At 39.7% G+C, this 21,642-nt stretch overlaps 1 protein-coding gene across 1 annotated transcript in view; it reads left to right on the forward strand.

Annotated features, from left to right (window-relative positions):
- THSD7B (thrombospondin type 1 domain containing 7B) overlaps positions 1–21,642 on the forward strand; it is a 759,963-nt gene that overhangs the window by 645,669 nt on the left and 92,652 nt on the right. Inside the window, exons 15-16 of the mRNA XM_028148195.2 lie at positions 349–482; positions 9,038–9,188. Of these exons, the coding sequence (XP_028003996.2) occupies positions 349–482; positions 9,038–9,188 (285 nt within the window). The remainder of the gene's footprint in view (positions 1–348; positions 483–9,037; positions 9,189–21,642) is intronic.

Genomic DNA, 21,642 nt, shown 5'->3' on the forward strand with positions numbered 1-21,642 from the left:
ATACACCATTATAATTGAGAGCTGAACCGGCTAATAGATGCTGTGTGAGCTCTTTGAGGAAATGAAATGATAATGGAATCCCTATTCTCATTGAAGGGAAATGACTGTCCTTTGTTCTCTTCTGCAAAGGCATGCCATCGTATCTTAGTTGATTTCCCCGGTATATTTCTTTAGGCAAGTCAGTAATTTCAGAGAAGCCGAATATATCTTGCTTTGAGGGATATAATTGGCTGTTTGGACCAGAGTGTAGTTCTCAGGTTATGCTCAGCAGGCATTACAAAAAGAGAGGCATTTTTTCTATAACTTGGATAGTTTAACATACTTTTTTTCCTTTGCTGTTCTTCACAGGTGCATGAGGCAGTCCCGTGTTACAGCGAGTGCAATCAGTATTCCTGGGTTGTAGAACACTGGTCCCCATGCAGAATCCACAACGAGCTGAGGCCCCTGCGCTGTGGCGGAGGAACGCAATCTAGGAAAATCAGGTGTGTGGAAACGGAGGCATTTGGGAAAGGGGGCAGTGGGACTTCGACATTTCTGTAAAAGCAACAGCATTGTTTGCCAAGCACACTCTGATTTTCACACAGTGTACTCTGGCTGTTGCTCGTCTTTAAGAATCCGTGGAGCACATGTGCCCTCAACTGCCAAGAGGGGGTGGGATTTCCTCAGCAAGGAAGCCACAATCCTTACCGTTTCCTGCCAGTGCCTTTGGTGGGAAGCCGATGGCATGGAGCGGCCGGCATCCCTCCACTGACTCCTGGCCATCACTGTCAACAAACTAGGAGGTTTGGCTGTGTTGCCATGTTTCTCATAAGGAGAGGAGATTAGGACACACACCCAGAGGAAAACACTGGGTGAGGACAGTGAGAAGAGGGACATCCAGGAGCCAAGGATGGAGAGACCTCAGGAAAAGCGATTCTGCCAACACCTTGATCTCAGACTGCTAACTTCTACAATTCTGAGAACGTACATTTCTGTTGTTCAGGCCACCCAGTCCGTGGCATTTTGTTATGAGATCCTTGCTAACTCACACATACTCACTGTGTCATGTGATTTATGTGTATGATCACATTTAAATATGTGAAGCGGATTTTCCAGGTACTTAGCAATGCAACTATTATTGAGTTTAATAGCATGCTCTTTTTTTTTTCTTAAACCTCACCTGAGGATATTTTTTTAATTGATTTTTAGAGAGAGTAGAAGGGAGAGAGGGAGGGTAACAGAGAGAGAAGGATCAATATGAGAGAGACACACTGATTGTTTGCCTCCCACATGCACTTCTGTCAGGGCTGGGGATGGAAACCTGCCCCCCAGGTGCATGCCCTTGACTGAAAATAGAACCCATGACCCTTCGGTGCCCAGGTCGGTGCTCTAACCACTGAACAATCACCAGTAAGGGCAACAGCATGCTATTGTAATACATGAAACAGCTTATCTGTTCTCTTTCTTAAAACCTACAAACTGGAGGACATCTTCATGGTTCATGCATGACTGCTATCACTTATTAATTTAAAAAATAGCCTTTGAATCTTTCCCTTCCATTATCAGGCACTGTTCTAGGAACTGGGGATAAAAATGGTGAACAAACAGTTCCTGTCCTCAAAGACATTAGAGTATAGTAGCAGAGAAAAAAATAGACACATAAGTAAATATATTGGAAAGTCTTTGCTACTAAATGCCAAGAAGAAACATAAAATTGGGTCAGAGAGATGAAGGATACTATTTAGGGGAGATTGACCAGCAATATTTGAGGAGGGACCTAAATAAATGAGGTTCTATAGAAAGAGGATTCCAGGAAGAAAGAAGCATCCAAACCAGCAACCTCGTGGGCTTGTGATAACAAGCTGCCTCATGTGCTGGTGCCAGTACTCAAATCATGTCGTCTTCTAGAACAAGGTGAAAGGAGATTATTCCTTTTGTTATCCTGGAAAAGGTAAATGTGTGTGTGTGTGTGTGTGTGTGTGTGTGTGTGTGTGTGTGTGTATACTAGAGGCCCGGTGCACGAAATTCGTGCACGGAGGGGGGGCTGTCCCTCAGTCCAGCCTATACCCTCTCCAATCTGGGACCCCTCGAGGGATGTCGGACATCCCTCAAGGGGTCCCAGATTGGAGAGGGTACAGGCATCCCTCTCACAATCCAGGACATCCCTCTCACAATCCAGGACTGCTGGCTCCCAACTGCTTGCCTGCCTGCCTTCCTGATTGCCCCTAACCGCTTCTGCCTGCCAGCCTGATCACCCCCTAACCACTCTGCTGCCAGCCTGTTTGCCCCCAACTTCCCTCCTCTGCCGGCCTGGTCACCCCTAACTGCCCTCTCCTGCAGGGTTGATCATCTCCAACTGCCCTCCCTTGCAGGCCTGATCCTTCTCAACTGCCCTCCCTTGCAGGCTGGGTGCCTCCCAACTTCCCTCTCCTGCTGGCCATCTTGTGGTGGCCATCTTGTGTCCACATGGGGTCAGGATCTTTGACCACATGGGGGCAGCTATATTGTGTGTTGCAGTGAAGATCAATCTGCGTATTACTCTTTTATTAGATAGGATAGAGGCCTGGTACAGGGGTGGGGGCCAGCTGGTTTGCCCTGAAGTGCGTCCCGGATCAGGGTGGGGGTTCCCTTGGGGTGTGGGGCGGCCTGAGCGAGGGGCCTGTGGTGGTTTGCAGGCCAGCCACGCCCCCTGGCAACCCAAGTGGAGGCCCTGGTAACTGGAATTTATTTTCCTTCTACAATTGAAACTTTGTAGGCTGGAGCAGAGCCAAGCCTGGGGCTCCCTCCGCGGCCGGCAGCCATTTCTGTTGGGGTTATAATTGAAACTTTGTAGCCTTAAGTGGGTGGGCCCTGCCAGGGTGTGCAGAAAGCTTTGCTTCCCCTGTTGCCAGGGGCAATGCTGGCCTGCTCTCTCAAGCTCCATTCTGCTGCCATTTCTGTTTGAATTTGTTTACCTTCTATAATTGAAACTTTGTAGCTTGAGTGGAGGCTTAGGCCTGGCAAGGGCAGGTGGAAAGCTTGACTTCCTCTGTTACCTAGGAAACCTTGCTCTCTGTGGCTGTAGCCATCTTGGTTGGGTTAATTTGCATACTCGCTCTGATTGGATGGTGGGCGTGGCTTGTGGTTGTGTCGGAGGTATGGTCAATTTGCATATTTGTCTATTATTAGGGAGGATTAGAGGCCCATTGCATGAAGATTTGTGCAATAGGCCTTCCTTCCCCAGGCTGTCAGCACTGGTTTTCCTCCTAAACCTGGGACCCAGGCTTTCGCTCTGGCCACCGCCTTCTGTCTTCACTTCTGCCAGAGCCTTCAGTGTTTGCTCAGGCCTGAGCCTTCAGTCTTCTCTGCTCCAGCTGGAGCGCTGCTCCTATAGCTCTCTCCGCCCCCCACCCTTCCCCTCATAGCAGGCTTCCCACCCTGCCCAGCCACTCTGCGCCTGCATATGCAAATTAACCCACCATCTTTGTTGGGTTAATTTGCATACCCACTCCTGATTGGCTGGTGGGCATTGTGGAGGTACAGTCATATTTCAAACCAGTGCATATTTCACTTTTATTAGTGTAGATACTAGGTGTACCGGTTAATAATGTGGATTTTGTAATCAAAGAAAACATAATTTTAAGAGAAACATCAAAAGTGCTTTATTCAAAGTAATGTCCATCCCTAGCTACACATTTCTCCCATGTTTAGGTAATTTGTGGATACCATCCCAATAGAACTTTTCTTGTTTTGAGGCAAACCATTCAGAGACCCAATTTTCCACTTTTTCGTACCTTTTGAAGTGCTGCTCAGAAAGTGTGTGTGCCATCAATCGGAACAAGTGGTGATCTGAAGGAGCAAGGTCTGGTGAATACAGCAGGTGGGTTAATACTTCCCTGGCAAGATCTTTTAACGTGTCTTTAACTGTTTTTGAAGTGTGTGATGGTGCATTATCATGAAGCAAAATTACTTTGCCGTGTCTTCTGGCCCATTCTGGTCATTTCACGATCAAAGCATGGTTCAAATTAATTATTTGTTTGTTGGTAGCAATCAGTATTAACGGTTTCACCTGGTTTTAGAAGCTCATAATACACCACACCTTCCTGATCCCACCAAACACAGAGCATTGTCTTCTTTCTGAAGCAATTTGGCTTTGCAGTCGATGTTGATGGTTGACCTGGATCAACCCATGATTTTGTACATTTGGGATTCTCAAAATAAATCCACTTTTCATCACCAGTCACAATTCAATGCAAAAAAGAGTTTTTTTTGTGCTGTTGAAGCAACATTTTACTAATGACTTTTTGGTTTTCCATTTGTCTTTCGTTCAGTTGATGTGGCAACCATTTTCCTTCCTTTAAAATCTTTCCCATTGCTGGTAAACGATCGGAAATTGTTTGCTGAGCGATGTTTAATCTTTCTGCAAGTTGTTTTTGAGTTTGACATGCATCTTCATCCAATAATGCTTGTAATTGTTGGTCTTCAAACTTTTTCGGTTGATCTGGACATTCTTTGTCTTTCACATCGAAATCATCATTTTTAAAGTGTTTAAACCAGCATTCACAAGTACCTTGAAATGGAGCATGTTCACTATAATCTTCCCGAAGTATTCAGCAGCACTTTTCTTCGAAATAAAGTAATAAATTAAAACTTCCCACAAATGCTCTTTTTTGGGCATGAAATTCGACATTTTTAAGTATAAAAATATCTATAATGTTAACACCTTCAGAAAATATGACATATGAAGTTTTGAAGTTTGTTGTCAATACAACAAAATAGCATACATGTCAAATTGCATATATATCAATATATGTGTAACTCCCATCTATTGAAAAAAATTCGTATTATTAAGTGTTACACCATATATATATATCTCCATTCTACCTAATAATAGACAAATATGCAAATTGACCGTACCTTCGCTATGCCCACGATTGGCCAGGAGGCGTCGGGGGGCGGGACTCGGGGTGGTCGGGGTAGCCGATTGAGCTCACGTCGCCAGCGGCGGCAAGTGGCCTCTGGGGTAGCGAGCTCACGTCCCACCGCGGACCATCAAAAGCGGGGGAGCTGGGTGCCTGTCCGCTCAGGCACCAGGCCTTTCAGAAGCCTTCGCCGTGCTGGAGGCTTCTGAAAGGCCTGGTGCACCAGCAGACAGATACCCAGCTCCCCTGCGATCGAAAGCAAAAGCGGGGAGCTGGGTGCCTGTCCGCTCAGGCACCAGGCCTTTCAGAAGCCTCTACCATGCCGGAGGCTTCTGAAAGGCCTGGTGCACCAGCGGACAGGCACCCAGATCCCCCGTGATCGAAAGCAAAAGCATGTAGGGGACCCTACACACGTGCATGATTCAATTATGCACTGGGCCTCTAATATATATATATTGTCCTCTAGAGGCTCCAGGAAGGAATGTAGCTCTTCCAAAGCACCAAGTTGGCCTAGTGAGATTCACGCTGGATTTCTGCACTTCAGAATTATCAGATAACAAATTTACATTGTTCGAGACATTAAGTTTGTGGTGATTTTTACAGTATGTAAACTTGAACTTAATTCTTGTTTTCAGTATGATGTTATGGGACTGTGTATTTTCTAATCAAAAGGCCTTTGTTATGACCTCTTCTAGCTAATAAACTTTCAGTTCCTGCACTGGCAGAGAGGGACTAACACTGAGCTGTGTAGATTAGGGGAGGGGGTCCCAGGGACTGGGTACTTAAACATACTTTCAATGAATTCTCCAGTTTTTCTTAGTGACACAAATTCCCAAATAGCTCATGTGTTCTGTGGTGTAAATGGAGGTACTTCCTTGTTTTTCCTTGAAGAATTTGTATTCAGCTTTCCTGGTGAGGTAAGGCAGTTAGCACTAGCCCATCCATTTTCCTTTTGTTGCCTTTGTCTTCTTTTTCTTTGTCCTCACAGGATAATGCCTTTCCCTCCCTCTTGGTGTGTGTGTGTGTGTGTGTGTGTGTGTGTGTGTAACAAATTATTTTGATATTGTTTTTGTGGCATATGGAGATGAAAAAAGACTAATGCATAAGTTCAATTAGTCACCATTGACCAGAAGTAGCCTTACCTCTTCTTCTCAGTGAAATGATAAAAGGACATCAGCTGAGAGTATGCAGTCAAAATGAAAAGCAATTTCGAGCTTTAAATTTGTCCAGGGAAGGAGAAATAAGCCACCTCATTGTCCCTCCTTCCACTATTGACTATTACTGTGGGAGAAATTAAAGTCTAAGGATAACTCTGTATCATGCCTCCCAATATAGGAAAGCATTATATACTTATATCTTCTCTCTGTCTGCTGTTTTCTCCTACCCTCCTTTATACATTGCTTTCCCATTACTTAGCACTAATAAAGTTTATTTTGTTTTGTGTATTCCAACAATCCCAATTTTATATTCCTCTATAAAATTGGGATTGTTGGAATAGTGATTGACTACTAATAGTGATTGACTAGTGATTGACTAAGATTTTCCTAAAATTTTAAACAATTATTAATATATATATGTAAAAAGACTCCTACTCTGTAGGACAATTCACTTCAGCACAGCATGATTTGGGGAGTACCAAAAGCTCTCCTGCACACCCCGCTTAAGATGTTTTCTCCTTGGTGTGGCCTTGTGTCTGAAATAACCAGGCCAGCAAATGGCACCTTTTATCCCATCATCATGGTCATCTTCACCTTTACTCTGATCATTATCACTCCAAGAACATATTGGTAACAATAAAGAACCTTCCTGTCATTGTTTCAGTTGTGTGCCCCAGCATCCAGGCAAGGGCCTGGTGCACTGTAATCCCTTAAAAATATTTACTATGTGAATTATTATTAACAAAGAATAACATTTTATCCCAACACCTAGCAAAAGAGCTTGTACATACCAAGTCGTTATTAAACACTTTTGAAAAAATATTTTTAAAATAATCTAATTGATATCCTATATAATAAAAGGCTAATATGCAAATCGACCGAATGGTGGAATGACCGGTCGCTATGATGCACACTGACCACCAGGGCACGGGCACTCAATGCAGCAGCTGCCCCCTGGTGGTCAGTGAGCTCCCACAGGGGGAGCACCGCTCAGCCAAAAGTTGGGCTCATTGCTGGCGAGCGCAGCTGCAGTGGCTAGAGCCTCTCCTGCCTCTGTGGCAGCGCTAAGGATGTCCGACTGACTGCTTAGGTCTGCTCCCCGGACTGCGAGAGGGGGCAGGCCAGGCTGAGGCACCCCCCCCCCCCAAGTGCATGAATTTTGTGCACTGGGCCTCTAGTATAATATAAATACAAAGAAAGGCCACATCATAGGGGTATAGCTTGGTGACTTTTCATAATGTGAACACACCTTTATAACTGCCCAGAGACCAAGACACAAGATACTACCAGGACCACCTAAGCCCCTGTCAGTCAGTAACCCCAAATGTCATCACTATTCTGATTTTTGAGACCAAGGAGATTGTCCATTTAACTTTATATGAATGGCATTATAAAGAATGTTCTCTTGTGTCTAGCTTCTTTTGTTTAATGTTATATTTACTAGGGGCCCAGTGTACAAAATTCATGCACTGGGGGGGGGGGGGGTCCCTCAGTCTAGCCTACACCCTCTCCAATCTGGGACCTCTCAGGGGATCAGGCCTAAACTGGCAGTCAGCCATCCCTCACACAATCCAGAACTGCTGGATCCCAACCACTCGCTTGCCTAATTGCCCCTAACCACTTCTACCTGCCAGCCTGATCACCCTCTAACCACTCCCCTGCCAGCCTGATCGACGCCTAACTGCTCCCCTGCTGGCTCGATTTTCCCTAACTGTACTCCCCTGCAGACCCGGTCACCCCCAACTGCCCTCCCCTGATGGCCTGATCACCCACAACTGCCCTTCCCTGCCAGCCATCTTGTGGCGGCCATCTTTGACCACATGGGGGTGGCCATCTTATGCGAGGGTGGGCGTGATGGTCAATTTGCATATTACCTCTTTATTATATAGGATAAGCTTTACCCATGCTCTTGTATGCAATCATAGTTCATGCATTGTCACCACTGTATAGCATTTATTTGGGTTAATTTATCACAATGTGTTTATTTTACTGTTGCTGGCTACATTGTCTAGGTAAACTGTTTCTAGTTTGGCTGATTATGAATAGTGGTGCCATAAACATTTTCAGTCATGTTATGGTACACATTTTTCCACATTTGTTTTGCAGAGGAATATAAAATTGGGATTGTTGGAATACACTGGATGTATATGTTTAGTTTTAGTAGATACTGACACCTAATTTACCAAAGAATTTGTGCTCCAACCAGCTGAGTTAGAGAAGAGTTACAATTTCTCCACATTCTTGCCAGCCCTTGATATTTTTCATGTTTTTTATTTAAGCCATTCTGGTGAATGTATATAGTGGTATAAGACTTGGGTTTTCATTTGGTGGTATCAACATCATGATCATTGATTTAGCTTTCACCAGCATTTGTCTCAAAGCCCGACACCAGGGAGTCCAAACAACTATAATGTGTGCGTCTATATCTTGTGCACAAAAGTGCTTGCTCATTGTCCTTTGGTTTGTGGCATCAAAACCTCCTATTGAATTACAGAAAACACCTAAAAGAAAAACATGTTCAATTAATATTCTTTACTTTGTCATGACCTTAAATGTGTTGAACACAGGTTAGGGAGGCGTGGATGATATGATAGGAGATAGAAGTCTAGGGAAGATCTGAGAGAATCATGGCAACCAGAGGTCCTGGCTATTACACAGTGATGGGTTCATTCTGAAAAGGAGCGCCTTCAAGATTTGCTACAATAAAAAGAAAATTCACTCTGTGCTGGACCTGAGCAAATATACTGTAGGTCTCTTTAGAGTGAGAGGTGTTCAAGGACAGTAGTTATCTCCTGTCCCTGTTGATCTTTCCTGCTCTGCGGAATAAAAGGGTCAGCACAGAGTTGTCATTCCGTGAAGGCCCACTGGAATATTTTTCCTGGTTTCTCTGCTCATCTTACGTTATTTTGAGGAGTAAGTAACTATGACACATCATAACTATTTTAAATGTACTTTCTTCTGTTTTAAGTAATCGCCTTATGTTGTGATCTTGCCTCGCAGATGTGTGAACACTGCCTCCAGTGAAGGCGGAGCAGTAAATAACAGCCTCTGCAACCTGGACGAGATGCCTCCAGAAACCCAGCCCTGCTCGCTTCTGTGTCCCAATGAATGCGTCATGTCCGAGTGGGGAACCTGGAGCAAGTGCCCACAGGTAACTCTCTTCCCCTGACAATGCCCTCATCCTCCGGGGCTGCCTTCGCTAGACATTCACAGTGCTGCTCTCAAAACCATTTTTCTAGTTCTAGAGGAAAATATTGTTACCTAAGATAGGAAAAGAAAAAAAAAAATTCAGCTATCAAGACTGAGCAACTTAAAATGCCAGTGCCTCTTTTTAGGCATTTATCAAGGGAACCGAAGAGGGAAAATGAGCCTATAATGATGATGCTAGGATTCGAACGCACTCCCATTGTTAAAGTGGTCTCTTAAGTACTCAGACAATTCTCATTGTCATCTCTTGGTTCTGTTCCATTTTTATCGTGGCAGAATCAATTTTATCTTAGTAGCTCAACTCCACTGTGTAATTTAGCTTCTGTTAGTGATGTCTTTTGCTGTGTTCCCAAAGATGTGGTGTTCTTTGGCCATATTTTCCCAGAACTTAACAAAAACAAACCTTTTTTGAAGTCCAAAGAATTAGCCTTCATTGTTATTCTTTTAAAAAATGAAAACATAACTGAATATGCCAAAATGAATATTCTTCAACTAATGTGGTTCACCTTAATATTCTCAGAAGATAAATTCCAATGTTGTATTAGACTTATGTTTCTGCCTAAAGCACTAAAAAATAAAATTAGGATAAGGAACATATTTTATGGGTCCAAATATGAGGGAGGAAAGAATTAGGATACTTCGAATTCAGTGGTGTTATTGATGTTTGTGGAAAGCTTGAATAAAATCTTCATACAAATGAAATCCATTATACAAATGAAGAAATTGATCCTCAGGAAGGCTAAGTAGCTTCACAGGGGTCCACAGTGATTAAGCGATGCAGCTGGGCCTGAACCTTATTCTGTCTGAGGAAGCCAGAGCCTTTGCTCTGACAACCTTGGTTCACTTCTCTTAGAAGAATTAAGGTAGATTTAGACTCAATATTTCTCTTGCTTTAAGATGCAACATTTTTTTAAAGAACCAAGTGAGTTATTTTAGCAAGTTATAATAATCTGTCTGATTATACTGAGTACATATCGTCACAGTTTAGAAAGTGTGGTAGCCTACACTTTTTATTAATCAACTTAGAGAAGAATTAACAACCTGGAGAAGTTTAATTAAATGTAAAGGTCGTGATTTCTCTCACTTCATTTTTTCTAATTTGCTCACAGCAGAATCCATTAAGCTGTGAGCACTTTGCAATGAAAATGTTGCCCTCTTAAGTCAAAGTGCTGATAACTGAGTGAAAATGTTTGCTGGAGGAGTGTTTCATGCAGTGTCCTGATGACTGGCATTGTGTGCTTGCTTCTTTGGGTTTCTAAGAGACACTTTTCTTTAAATTTGCTTTTCTAAACATAGTCACTCTATATTTGGAGTGTTTATTAATTGGTGACAGAGAAAATATTTTAATCTCCTTTTGTGTGTCTGGAAATGACATAGGTACTTGCTTGTCACTATGGGGTTGTATCTTTGAAGATATGTAATAATAATAATGTAATAGCAATAACAATAATAGTTATGACAACAGTAACTTTCATTGAGCACATCTTCAGTAAACAACATTGTGCTGGAGTTATAACAACACTATGTTCTGATGATAGACATTATCCATGGTCACTCAGGTCTGACAGAGCATGTTCTTCCTCAGATGTCCCTCGTTCTCTAGTATAAATAAAGATTTTAAAGTGAAAAAATGTTAATTAGTACTCACAACTTATAAGTTTCTCTATCTCTATATATGTTGCATAATTTTAATAAATTGCCACATCTTAGCATAATGTGCCAACATCATAGATGCTTAAACAGTACTTGGTGATGATCATGATCATGATAATGGCAAAGTTAGCAAGCTGGATCTTTGTGCTTAAAGTTTAATTAGCACATTAATGTGCATTTTCTGAGAAAAAATAGAAACTATTATTGGATAATTGTTTTTTATACCATGTTGAATTACAGTACAATATTGGCCATTATTTTACCAAATTCTCTTTTGATAGTCTGCAGGGTGACATATGTTAATGGAACCAATTCACTATATTTTGTTTTTTACTCTCCTTTGTTTTCTTCCCAGGGCAGTTCTTTAAAACCAAACACTTAACAAACAAAAAAACAAAACAAAAAATAAATTCAAAGAAAAAAGCAGAATATTCCTGAGATAAAAATATATTTATACTTTTCTTCTGCTCCATCCCAGAGATTGCAATTTGGTAGGTCAAGGGTAGGGCCCATGAATTTACAGTTCTAACAAGTTTCCAGGTGATGCTAATTAAACCACTTTGGAGAACACTCTTTGGGTCACAAGTCTCTTGGTCATTGCATTCTAGTCATGTTCTTTCTCAGTATCACTTTAATGACAATATCATGTGGGAACTTAGCTTATATTTACAGATGCTTTCCATTTGCTAGAGACAATACATTCAGCATTTACACTTATTATCCCATTTAATCTGCACAGTGTCACTATTAAATAGATACTATTATTCCTCCAATGTATAGATGAATAAACTAAGTCTCAGAGGGGTTAGTGACCTGTTGTTTTTTGTGCTAGTAAAAGGCACAGTGACTATATAAACCCAGGTAGTCTATATAGGGTGGAACAAAAGTAGGTTTACAGTTGTGAGTACCGAGTTTATTCTTGTATTATTATTTATTAATTATTGTATCATTTTTCCATACGAACAACTGTAAACATACTTTTGCCACACCCTGTACATTTCTCTGTATGGTTCTCTTCATTTATACCAGCAATCCCTGCAGAAAATTTCCAGTAAATAATACAGATTTTCTATTTATGACTCTCCTTGGAGGTTTGACAAAGGAATATCTTAATCAATCATATTAATAGAAAGAAGCAAAGAGGTTCTTGGAGAAGAATTACCAAACTGATACATACTTTACAGAAGCAAGCTTTTGGAATCCTTCTCCAGAAAGAGGACTCAAGTTTAGCCAACCCATTTGAACTTTTATTGATTCACTTCAAGCTGAATGCATCAAAGGCTGGCTAGATATAGCCTGCATCCCCATACACTGTGGGAAATGGAAATTCAATACACAGTGGTTCAAGCGCAGCCTCCTGGTCAAACAGTGACTCGGATCTTTGCATCATCCATCACCAGGACAATCTCTAAAGAAGAATCAGGAAGGAACACTACATAGGGCTTCAGTATAATCAAAATCTGAATTCTATCATAGACTTAGTAGTGTGCTTCCAAAATACATCTTATTTATATATTTTTCTCCAGCTCTTTATGAGTGCAGGGTAATCTAGTGAAAGCCAATGCAGGTATATATCAGCAGATGCACACTGCCATTACTCCTGCAAGCAGTGACACTTCTTTAGAAGAGAAAGAAAAATGCACTCATTTTCTGATACATGGTCAAGAATTAAGCAGTTGAGGTTAAGAAAAATATCTTTTTTTCATGGTGTTCCAGTGTTATTTTTGGTAAATGCCATCAACAATGACTTCCATTACTGATGACTCAGCATTTTCAGTACCTTAAGTATCCCTGAAAGTTATGTTTCCAGGGAAGCGAATTTCCCCAATGTTTCTACTAGTGCTCAGCTGCAGGCTCTTCATCAACGTATCCTCACAGTCTAGAGCATGACCAAGCTGCCTACTGCTTCTCTTTGGCTCACAACTAAAAGCCAGAGGAGAATGATTAAAATTTTATATATACTGAAGTGAAAGTTTTGGTTGCTTCTGCTAAATTGATACTGATTTTTGTAAGAAGCCAGTAACTCATTACTCAAGGTGAATGGAGTATTTTACCTCTGTGTGCTGTGAGGTTTCATATTGTTATTGGGGAAGTTGAGGTATCCCTTTTCTCACTGAGTGTTGACAGTGGAGTATTTTTGATATCTCAAGAAAGAGGATTTTCTTAAGATATCACAAGAATGAGTGGTTTTTATTTGCCTGGAATTATACCCCTGGGTTTCCAAAGTCCCATTTTCCTTTGTCCAGTTCTGGAAGAAGTGTAATTGGGGTTTCAGTAGAGCTAGAAGCAAAGCCAGTTCCAATCCATGTTGCAGCCAGGTCCAGTACAGCCTCAGGCTAATTACAATCCATCAATCCTTTGTTTGTGGGGCTCACTTGGCCGTGGGCCATGTGGGTGAGTGCAGGGGAGCCAAGAGAGTGCTCCACCTGCAACAAGTGTCCCAAGAGAACCAAGAGAGTGAACGTGAACCCCTGTGTTTAGGGGATAAAATATCTGAAATTTCTTGGCCTTTCACCTATTTGGGCCAATGACCTATTCCCAGGTGTGATCGCCAGCAAGCATCCTCTCCAGTCCCTCCAACTTTATTGGGCTTGCATCTCTTTCCCCCTCTTTAGTCCCTTCCCCCACAGATCTGCTGGGCATAGGCTGGTGGCTCCCTGGAGAGTGTAAAGCTTAGCTTCCTGGTGAAGCTATCTAAATAACATACCTATACTATTTGGCCTTCCCTTTGCTTCTTTCCTAGTATTAATAACTGGGTTAATTGCAATGGTATCAGTATCACTCAGAACCATTAATATTTCCAGAACCAATTAGGCCCTGCAGAAAGGGTGCCTCATGTCATGCAGTGTAGCAGCAAATGACAATTAGATGAAAGCAGTCTTTGGGCTGTTCCAGTTTTTAAAATTCAATATATTATCATTCTCGTTTACACAGTCTAATTTCTTTGAATCTCACTACCACAAATTTGAAGTCTAAATAAGGGCTCATTGTTCTCAATCCTTTGGTCTCTTTCTCCCAATCTCTCTACCTGACTTTGTCTTTTTATAGTAGAAATTCTCTCAAAAAATGGAATAATGACCCCACACATTGATCAACCAGCTCAACATTGATCACGTGTTTCAACAATTATCTACATATGACATTTTTATTTCTTATTCTCCACCTTTTAGTCCAGTGATGGGCAACCTTTTGAGCTTGGTGTGTCAAACTTCGCCAAAAAACTGAGCATAACTCGGGTAGTGTGTCACTTTAAGGAAAAAACATTATTTCGCAAATGTTTCATCCTCAGGAGCAGCAAATGTTTCATCCTCGGCATGCGGCCGCCTCAGCGGCCGCGTGTCATCAGAAATGGCTACGCGTGTCAGTGCTGACATGTGTGTCATAGGTTCGCCATCACTGTTTTAGTCCTTCTCCTATAGATGACATTAAAGTATATCCCACATTTCACATTATTTTATCCATGAATGTTTATATATTTTTTCTTAAGAGAAAATGACTAATCACAACTACAGCAAAATATAGCCAAAATACCATTTTATACTTTGTAGGAGTTTATTTTTCAAAAAATTAAAAACATGACTCATACAAAGTATCAAAATTAATTAACTTATTGATGATTAAACCAGCATGATTGCAAGGCTGGACCAACAAGAACTGTAAAGGGCAGGAAACTTTTACTTCTAGCAATAATCAAATATTATTGGATTTTTGGGGATTAGACTGATGAACATTCTCATTGTAAACAACAAAAAGAAGAGCAAAATATATAATGCAACAGTTTTCAGACATTGGACAACAGGTAGCATGAACTATAATCCTGAGGGAAGATAAACCAAGTGAGATGAGCCTTAACAATCGTCATGGTTTCCGGAAGGAGATAGTCTGGGTAATGGTGCCAGGAATGAGAGCCTAACAAAAGCATAGGAGGAGCCAGAGATCAGAGATCTGAGAAGTAGAGGAAGCTGAAATATGAAGGGCAAAATACTGAAGAGGGTAAGGCTAGGCAAAATAATCTAGATATCTAAATAAAGATTTCTTAGCGTTCTTGTCCAAACCTGTATAATTTCGTTAACCAATGTCACCCCAATAAATTCAATTAAAAATAAAAAAACAAGACCCTTACATATCCTGTCTAGAAGAGAATTACTTCAGATCAAAACACACAGAGACTGAAAATGAAAAAATGTAAAAAGATATTTCATGAAAATCAAAACAAAACAAAAAAGCTGGGGTAGCAATATTTATACTAAACAAAATAGGCTTTAAAACAAAGGCTATAATGAGACAAAGAACAACCCAGCAACTCCACTTCTGGGCATTTATCCAAAGAAACCCAAAATACTAAGTCAAAAATACATATATAACCATATGTTCATTGCAGCATAATTTACAATAGCCAAGATATGGAAGCAACTTAAGTGTTCATGAATAGATGAATGGATAAAAATATATACAATGGAATATGACTCAGCAATAAAAAAGAATGGAATCATGCCATCTGCAACAACATGGGTGTACCTAGCCGGTATTGTGCTGAGTGAGCAAGATCAGATGGAAAAACAAATGCATATGATTTCACTTATATGTATAATCTAAAATCAAAATAAACAAGCAGACTGGAAGAAATAAATAAATAAAACAAATTCTAACTTATACATGTATAGAGTGAAACTGTCTAAGTAAAAGCAAAGAATGTCCTCTAGATTGCTGACAGGTGTAAACATTCTAAAGCTCACACAGATGTGGGAGACATTTTATTTCTATCCAGCCAACACAGAGATACCTTTTCAAGGCCATCCTTCATTATCAGGACATCTGATAATGACCAAAAGGTTTACGTCTTAGGAGACCCTAGAGTAAAATCTACTCTAGAATTTTCCTAATGAAAGTTAAAGACAAACTTAGAAAAAATCAGTTTCATCCATAATTAACCTTACTGTCTGCCAAACTAAACCTCACCACATTTAAATGAAAATAACACACAAAAAGTTAATAAATGTAACATTCACAATGCCTAGTGACTATAAGGCATGTTATGGGATTAGGTAGTGCTGACATATTTTGTCTCTTGAGCTCTGGTCAAGTCATATGGGTGTTTTCACATTGTGAAAAGTCATGAAGCTGCATTCCTATTACACGTGTATTTTTCTATGTCTTATACCTAATTACTACACACCTAAAGAAGCAACAACTTGTGATTCATAAGCAAGAGGAAAATAAGTCAATAGAAGAAGAAATAGAAGAGAAAGAGCTTAAAATAGCTATGATAAATATTTTAAGGATGCTCTGGAATTTAAAGGAAAATATGCACATTATGAGTAAAATAAAAGATCTGGAAAAGAATCATATATAACTTTTAGAGTTCTAAAATACAGTGTCTGAAATGAACACTTTATCAAATGGGAGTAATAAAACAGACTCTGCAAAATAAAATATGTGTGAACTTTGAGACATAGTAATAGACATTACACTAATGCAAATAAAAAAAAAGAGATGAAATAAAATGAGTAAAGTCCAAATGATCCATGGAATATTAACAAGTGGTTTAACATAACTATAAATGGAGTCCTTTCAGGAGGAGAGTGGAGATGGACAGAAAAAGAATGGAGTGGCTAAAATTGTTGATTTCTGGCTATAGTCTTCAGATAATATTATCTAGATCATATAATACCAGTTTACAATATTCTAAAAACAAAATAGGAAAAAAATGCTAGTGGTCTCAAAGTTTATTACATGCACAGTCTTTCATATTAATCTCTTTATTTCCAAAACTAGGGGCCTGGTGCACGAAATTCGTGCACAGGAGGGGGGTGTCCTTCAGCCCAGCCTGCACCCTCTCCAATCTGGGACATCCCTCTCACAATCCAGGACTGATGGCTCCCAACCACTCGCCTGCATGCCTGCCTGCCTGATTGCCCCTAACCACTTCTGCCTGCCAGCCTGATCAATGCCTAACTGCTCCCCTGCCAGCCCAATTGTCCCTAACTGTCCTCCCCTGCAGGCCTGGTCACCCCTAACTGCCCTTCTCTGCCAGCCTGGTCACCCCGAACTACCCTCCCCTGCTGGCCCAGTCACCCCTAACTTCCCTCCCTTGCCAGCCTGGTCACCCCTAACTGCCCTCCCCTGCTGGCCCGATCACCCCTAACTGCCCTCTCCTGCTGACCCAATTGACCCTAACTGTCCTCCCCTGCAGGCCTGGTCACCCCCAACTGCCCTCCCCTGCCTGCCATCTTGTGGTGGCCATCTATCAACTTAAAAATACATTGTTTCTTTCTCTTATTTATTAAAATACTAGAGGCCTGGTGCATGAAATTCATGCATGGAGGGGGGGGGCGTGTCCCTCAGCCCAGCCTGCACCCTCTCCAATCTGGGACCCCTCGAGGGATGTCCAATGAGGGGTGACCAGGCCAGCAGGGGGGGGCAGTAAGGGGTGACCAGGCTGGCGGGGGGGGGGGGCAGTTAGGGGTGACCAGGCTGGTGGGGTTGGGCAGTTAGGGACAATCAGGCCAGCATGCAGAGGCAGTGAGGGGCAATCAAGCCGGTAGGGCGGGGCAGTTAGGGGCAACCAGGCAGGCAGGCACGTGAGCAATTAGAAACCAGCGGTCCAGGATTGTGAGAAGGATGTCCTATTGCTGGTTTAGGCCTGAACCCTGGGATCGGGCCTAAACCAGCAGTCGGACATCCCCCAAGGGGTCCTGGATTGGAGATGGTGCAGGATGGGCTAAGGGAATACCCCCCTCATCCCATGCATGAATTTCGTGGACTGGGCCTCTAGTTTATAATATTTTTCTTTGGGCTTCAAGGATTAAAAAACAAAACTAAGACCACAAAACAGTCATTTGTATTTTAAATAATTATAGGAAATTGAAGTGAAGTTATTGTATGCTGGTTCCACATCTCTCTTCCATTTTCCCTATGATTTTTCTCTTTGCTGTCAGTACCTACCTGTGCTTCACTCTGCATGTCTGAGCTGGGTTTCTAACATTCCTTTTTCACTGAACAGTACTCACAACATTCTCTTACACAAGTCTTGGAAAGAAGTGGACCACTGGCTGAGCTAGTTAACATGGCTAATACCAGACAAAGACTTTTTGGCCAAGACACAGCAATGTAGGGCGTCAGCTCGATGACTGGTTTCCGAGCTGGAACTGTGGGCAGGTGAGGCCCTCTGGCCCAGGAATGTGCATGACAGGCACCATATCCTGCCTAGTATATCTGACTATGAGAGTAGCATGCTTATTTCTATATTTGGATGAGATTTAATCAGGCATAGGCTTTTGATTTTCTTTAATAAATATTTGGCATGTATTGAGGTCACATTGTACTTCCATGTGTAAGTATATGTGTCTATGTGTGTGTAAATCACTGTACTAAAGATACTTTGAAAGGTTTTTTAGGCATTTTTGCTTTCCCAGGAAACACATTCCAATCATTTACAGTGAATTACATTTTTTAATGTAGCACTCATTCTTTTTACTTGTTTTTTAAACATATTAGTATCTATATTATATAATAAAGCATTATAGTGCTTTGGCATTATATTTGTATAATTGAGATTGACATAATTTCCTTCTCATCTATTACTATTATAAGTAAAGTCAGGTATATCACATGCTGTAAAATAAACTCTGAATGTTTGTGTTTTTTTTTTTTTTGTTTTTTTTAATCTAAGAAAAAAAGTGGTACTTGAAAGAATTTATCTGTGAAACTGCTTGGAGCCTTTTGGTAGACAACTTTTAGTCACTTACTTAATTTCCCAGGATTATCAGTCCATTTAGGGTTTCTAGTTTCTCTTGAGTTAATGTTGGAACATTTTTATATACTGTTTAAAAATCCCCTTATGGAGAGACTTTTTGTATCTATTATTGTATCTGCTTTCATTTACCTTTTGTTTATTTTTTCTTTATTTATATTAGTTCAATTTGTCAGAAATTTATGCTAGATAAGTTATTTTTCAAACTTTTATTTCATGATAAATTCTAGTCTTCCTACATTTATATTGTAATTGTGTGGGTTTTTTTTTTATTTTTGGTTCTTGCATTTAACCTATTTTCATTGGGTTTTAAGGTACATATAGTATTTTTCCAACTAGAATAAAACATTTTTAGTATATTTACTGTATTTTGCAGTAATGAAAACACTCAAGGATATTAATATCAAGGATATTATTATAGGATCTACCTATAATAGAATTTGTGCAGGATGAAACCAGCTGGAATATTTAGGGTTTGGCTCTGACCTTAAAGTTGATATGAAGTATTCTCACTTTCACTACTGCCTGAAAAGCCCACCAAATTGCAAACATTCTTATGTCCTAAATAGTTGTTTCACAAATTATATTTAAGTTTTAAAATTTCAAAGGCTTTCTTAATTATTTAATCTTTTTTATTACTACTTGCTTTTAAAAATGTAGTAAGGTTTGCTAAGGGGATGCTGTACGATCATTTATTAGTTTTCTACTATGATTGAAACAAACACACAATTTATTTTCTTTCTTAGAATTCATGTTATGTGTTTATAGACAATTCAGCTCTATATATTACATGTTTTTCAATATTATTTTTTCCATATTTATCATTAGCCAACTTGAAAAATTATATTCTGACAGCGATCTGAGTATGCTGTTATGATTGTATTTCTGTCAAATTCTCCTTGCCTTTATAATCGTGTTTTATTTCTATAGTTTGATACCTTGTTATTTAGCACAACCAGCTTCATAAATATTTGCTTCAATATTTTTAATTGACCTTTGCTACATCAGAACTTTGTCATTTTATTCTATTTTGTTGGACATAGATCTTTCTACTTTACTTTCATTTTCATGTGTTTTTATCTTCACTCATTCCTTTTCCCCCATATAATTTTCTTTTTAAAAAAAAATATATTTTTATTGATTTCAGAGAGGAAGGAAGAGAGAGAGAGAAATAAAAACACCCATGATAAGAAAATGGATCAGCTGCCTCCTGCACACCCCCTACTGGGGATCAAGCCCGCAACCCTGGCATGTGTCCTGACTGGGAATCGAACCTGTAACCTCCTGGTTCATAGGTCTTTGCTTAACCACTGAGCCATGCTGGCTGGGCTAATTTTCTTTTTAAAAAGACTTGTTTTACAAGTATAATTAATGCTTTTGGCTTTTCATAAGAGTGTTAAAATTTATTTTAACTATAACTGGTATATATTGTTTTTACTTTTTTAAAAAAAGGATTCTTGACATTTCTACTGTTTCCAATGACTTTATGGATTATGCCTTGCATTTTTCTATGTATTTGAGTAATTCAATATTACTACTGATTATCCTTCATATTTACAAAAAAAGTCTTGAACATATATTTTTTTCTGTTATAAACTTCTAAACAAAATAATGGACACTGTATATCAGGGATATTTAGCTGGTTTTATTTCTCTCCAAATCTTTCGTTGTCCAGATAATCTGAAATTATAGACCTAGATGATTATTTTATTGTCAGCTTCTCTCTATTATATGATCATATAATATTTGTAGATTTCCACATAGAAAATGTTAATGTTTTTCTCTTTTTATTAGACTTTTTTTTTTTTTTTTTTTTTTTTTTTTGCTATTCAGAGCATGGTACTCTTTATTTGATGCATTGTAATTGGAATATATCACCTCAAGAAGGTTGGAATGATACCTTAAGTTTTTGTTTACTTCATTATGACAAAATTTCAAGTTCAATTGCATTTGTGCATTCTAATACCATCATTATTATTCCTACAACACCACTCATCATTGGATATATTTTTATTCTTACTGAATTTTTCAATTATCCAATGTAGTACAGTTTGAGTATTATATGAGCATTTTCCCTTTCCAATTCTAGGAAATTTTAAGTTTTCTGATGTATATATTTCATACATTAAAATGCACAAATCTTAAAGGTACAGTTTGATTCATTTTTACTTTTCATACATCTGATTAACCACCAACAGATAAAAATATAGGCCAATTCCAGCACCCTACATGCACCTTGATCTGCTGTTTCATTTTATACAGATACTTCCCTGTCCCAAGTTAGCCTCTAGACTTACATCTGTCATATCTATTAGTTTTCTGCCTTGAACTTCCAGTATGTTCCTAGTTGGGGGCGTGGGGGGGCAGGTGGTCAGTTGGTTGGAGCATTGTCCCTTATACCAAAAGGTGGTGGGTTCAATTCCCAGTCAGGGCACATATAACTAGGTTGTGGGTTGATCTCAATCAGGGCATGTACACGAGGCAGTCGATGTTTCTCTCTCTCACTCTCTCTCCCTTCTTCTCTCTTTAAAATCAATAAAAACATATCCTTGGGTGAGGAGAATAAAAAACAAACAAACATGAAACGACACAGTACACAGAATGTATGCTTTTATGTCTGATCTTACTAGCTTAATATTATTTGTACATTATATAAATGAAATCACAGTATATATTATTTTGTGTCTAGCTGATTTCACTCATTATATTGTTTTTGAGATTTATGAGTGTCGTTGAGGTCATTAGTTTGTTCATTTTTGTTGCTACATACTATGTCTTTGTAGAAATATAGCACCATTTATTTATATATTCTCTTGTTAGTGAACATTTGGGTCATTTCCACTTTAGTTCCCTGGGGAATATATAACTACTGTGACCATTCTGTGAGTGTTTTTTTTTTTTTTTAATATTTGCACTCATTTCTTTTGAGCATATATCTAGGAATGGAATAGCTAGGTCACAAGATAGATATATACCTACTATTAGAAACATT

This window comes from Eptesicus fuscus, chromosome 11, assembly GCF_027574615.1.
Source record: "Eptesicus fuscus isolate TK198812 chromosome 11, DD_ASM_mEF_20220401, whole genome shotgun sequence".
Taxonomy (NCBI): domain Eukaryota; kingdom Metazoa; phylum Chordata; class Mammalia; order Chiroptera; family Vespertilionidae; genus Eptesicus; species Eptesicus fuscus.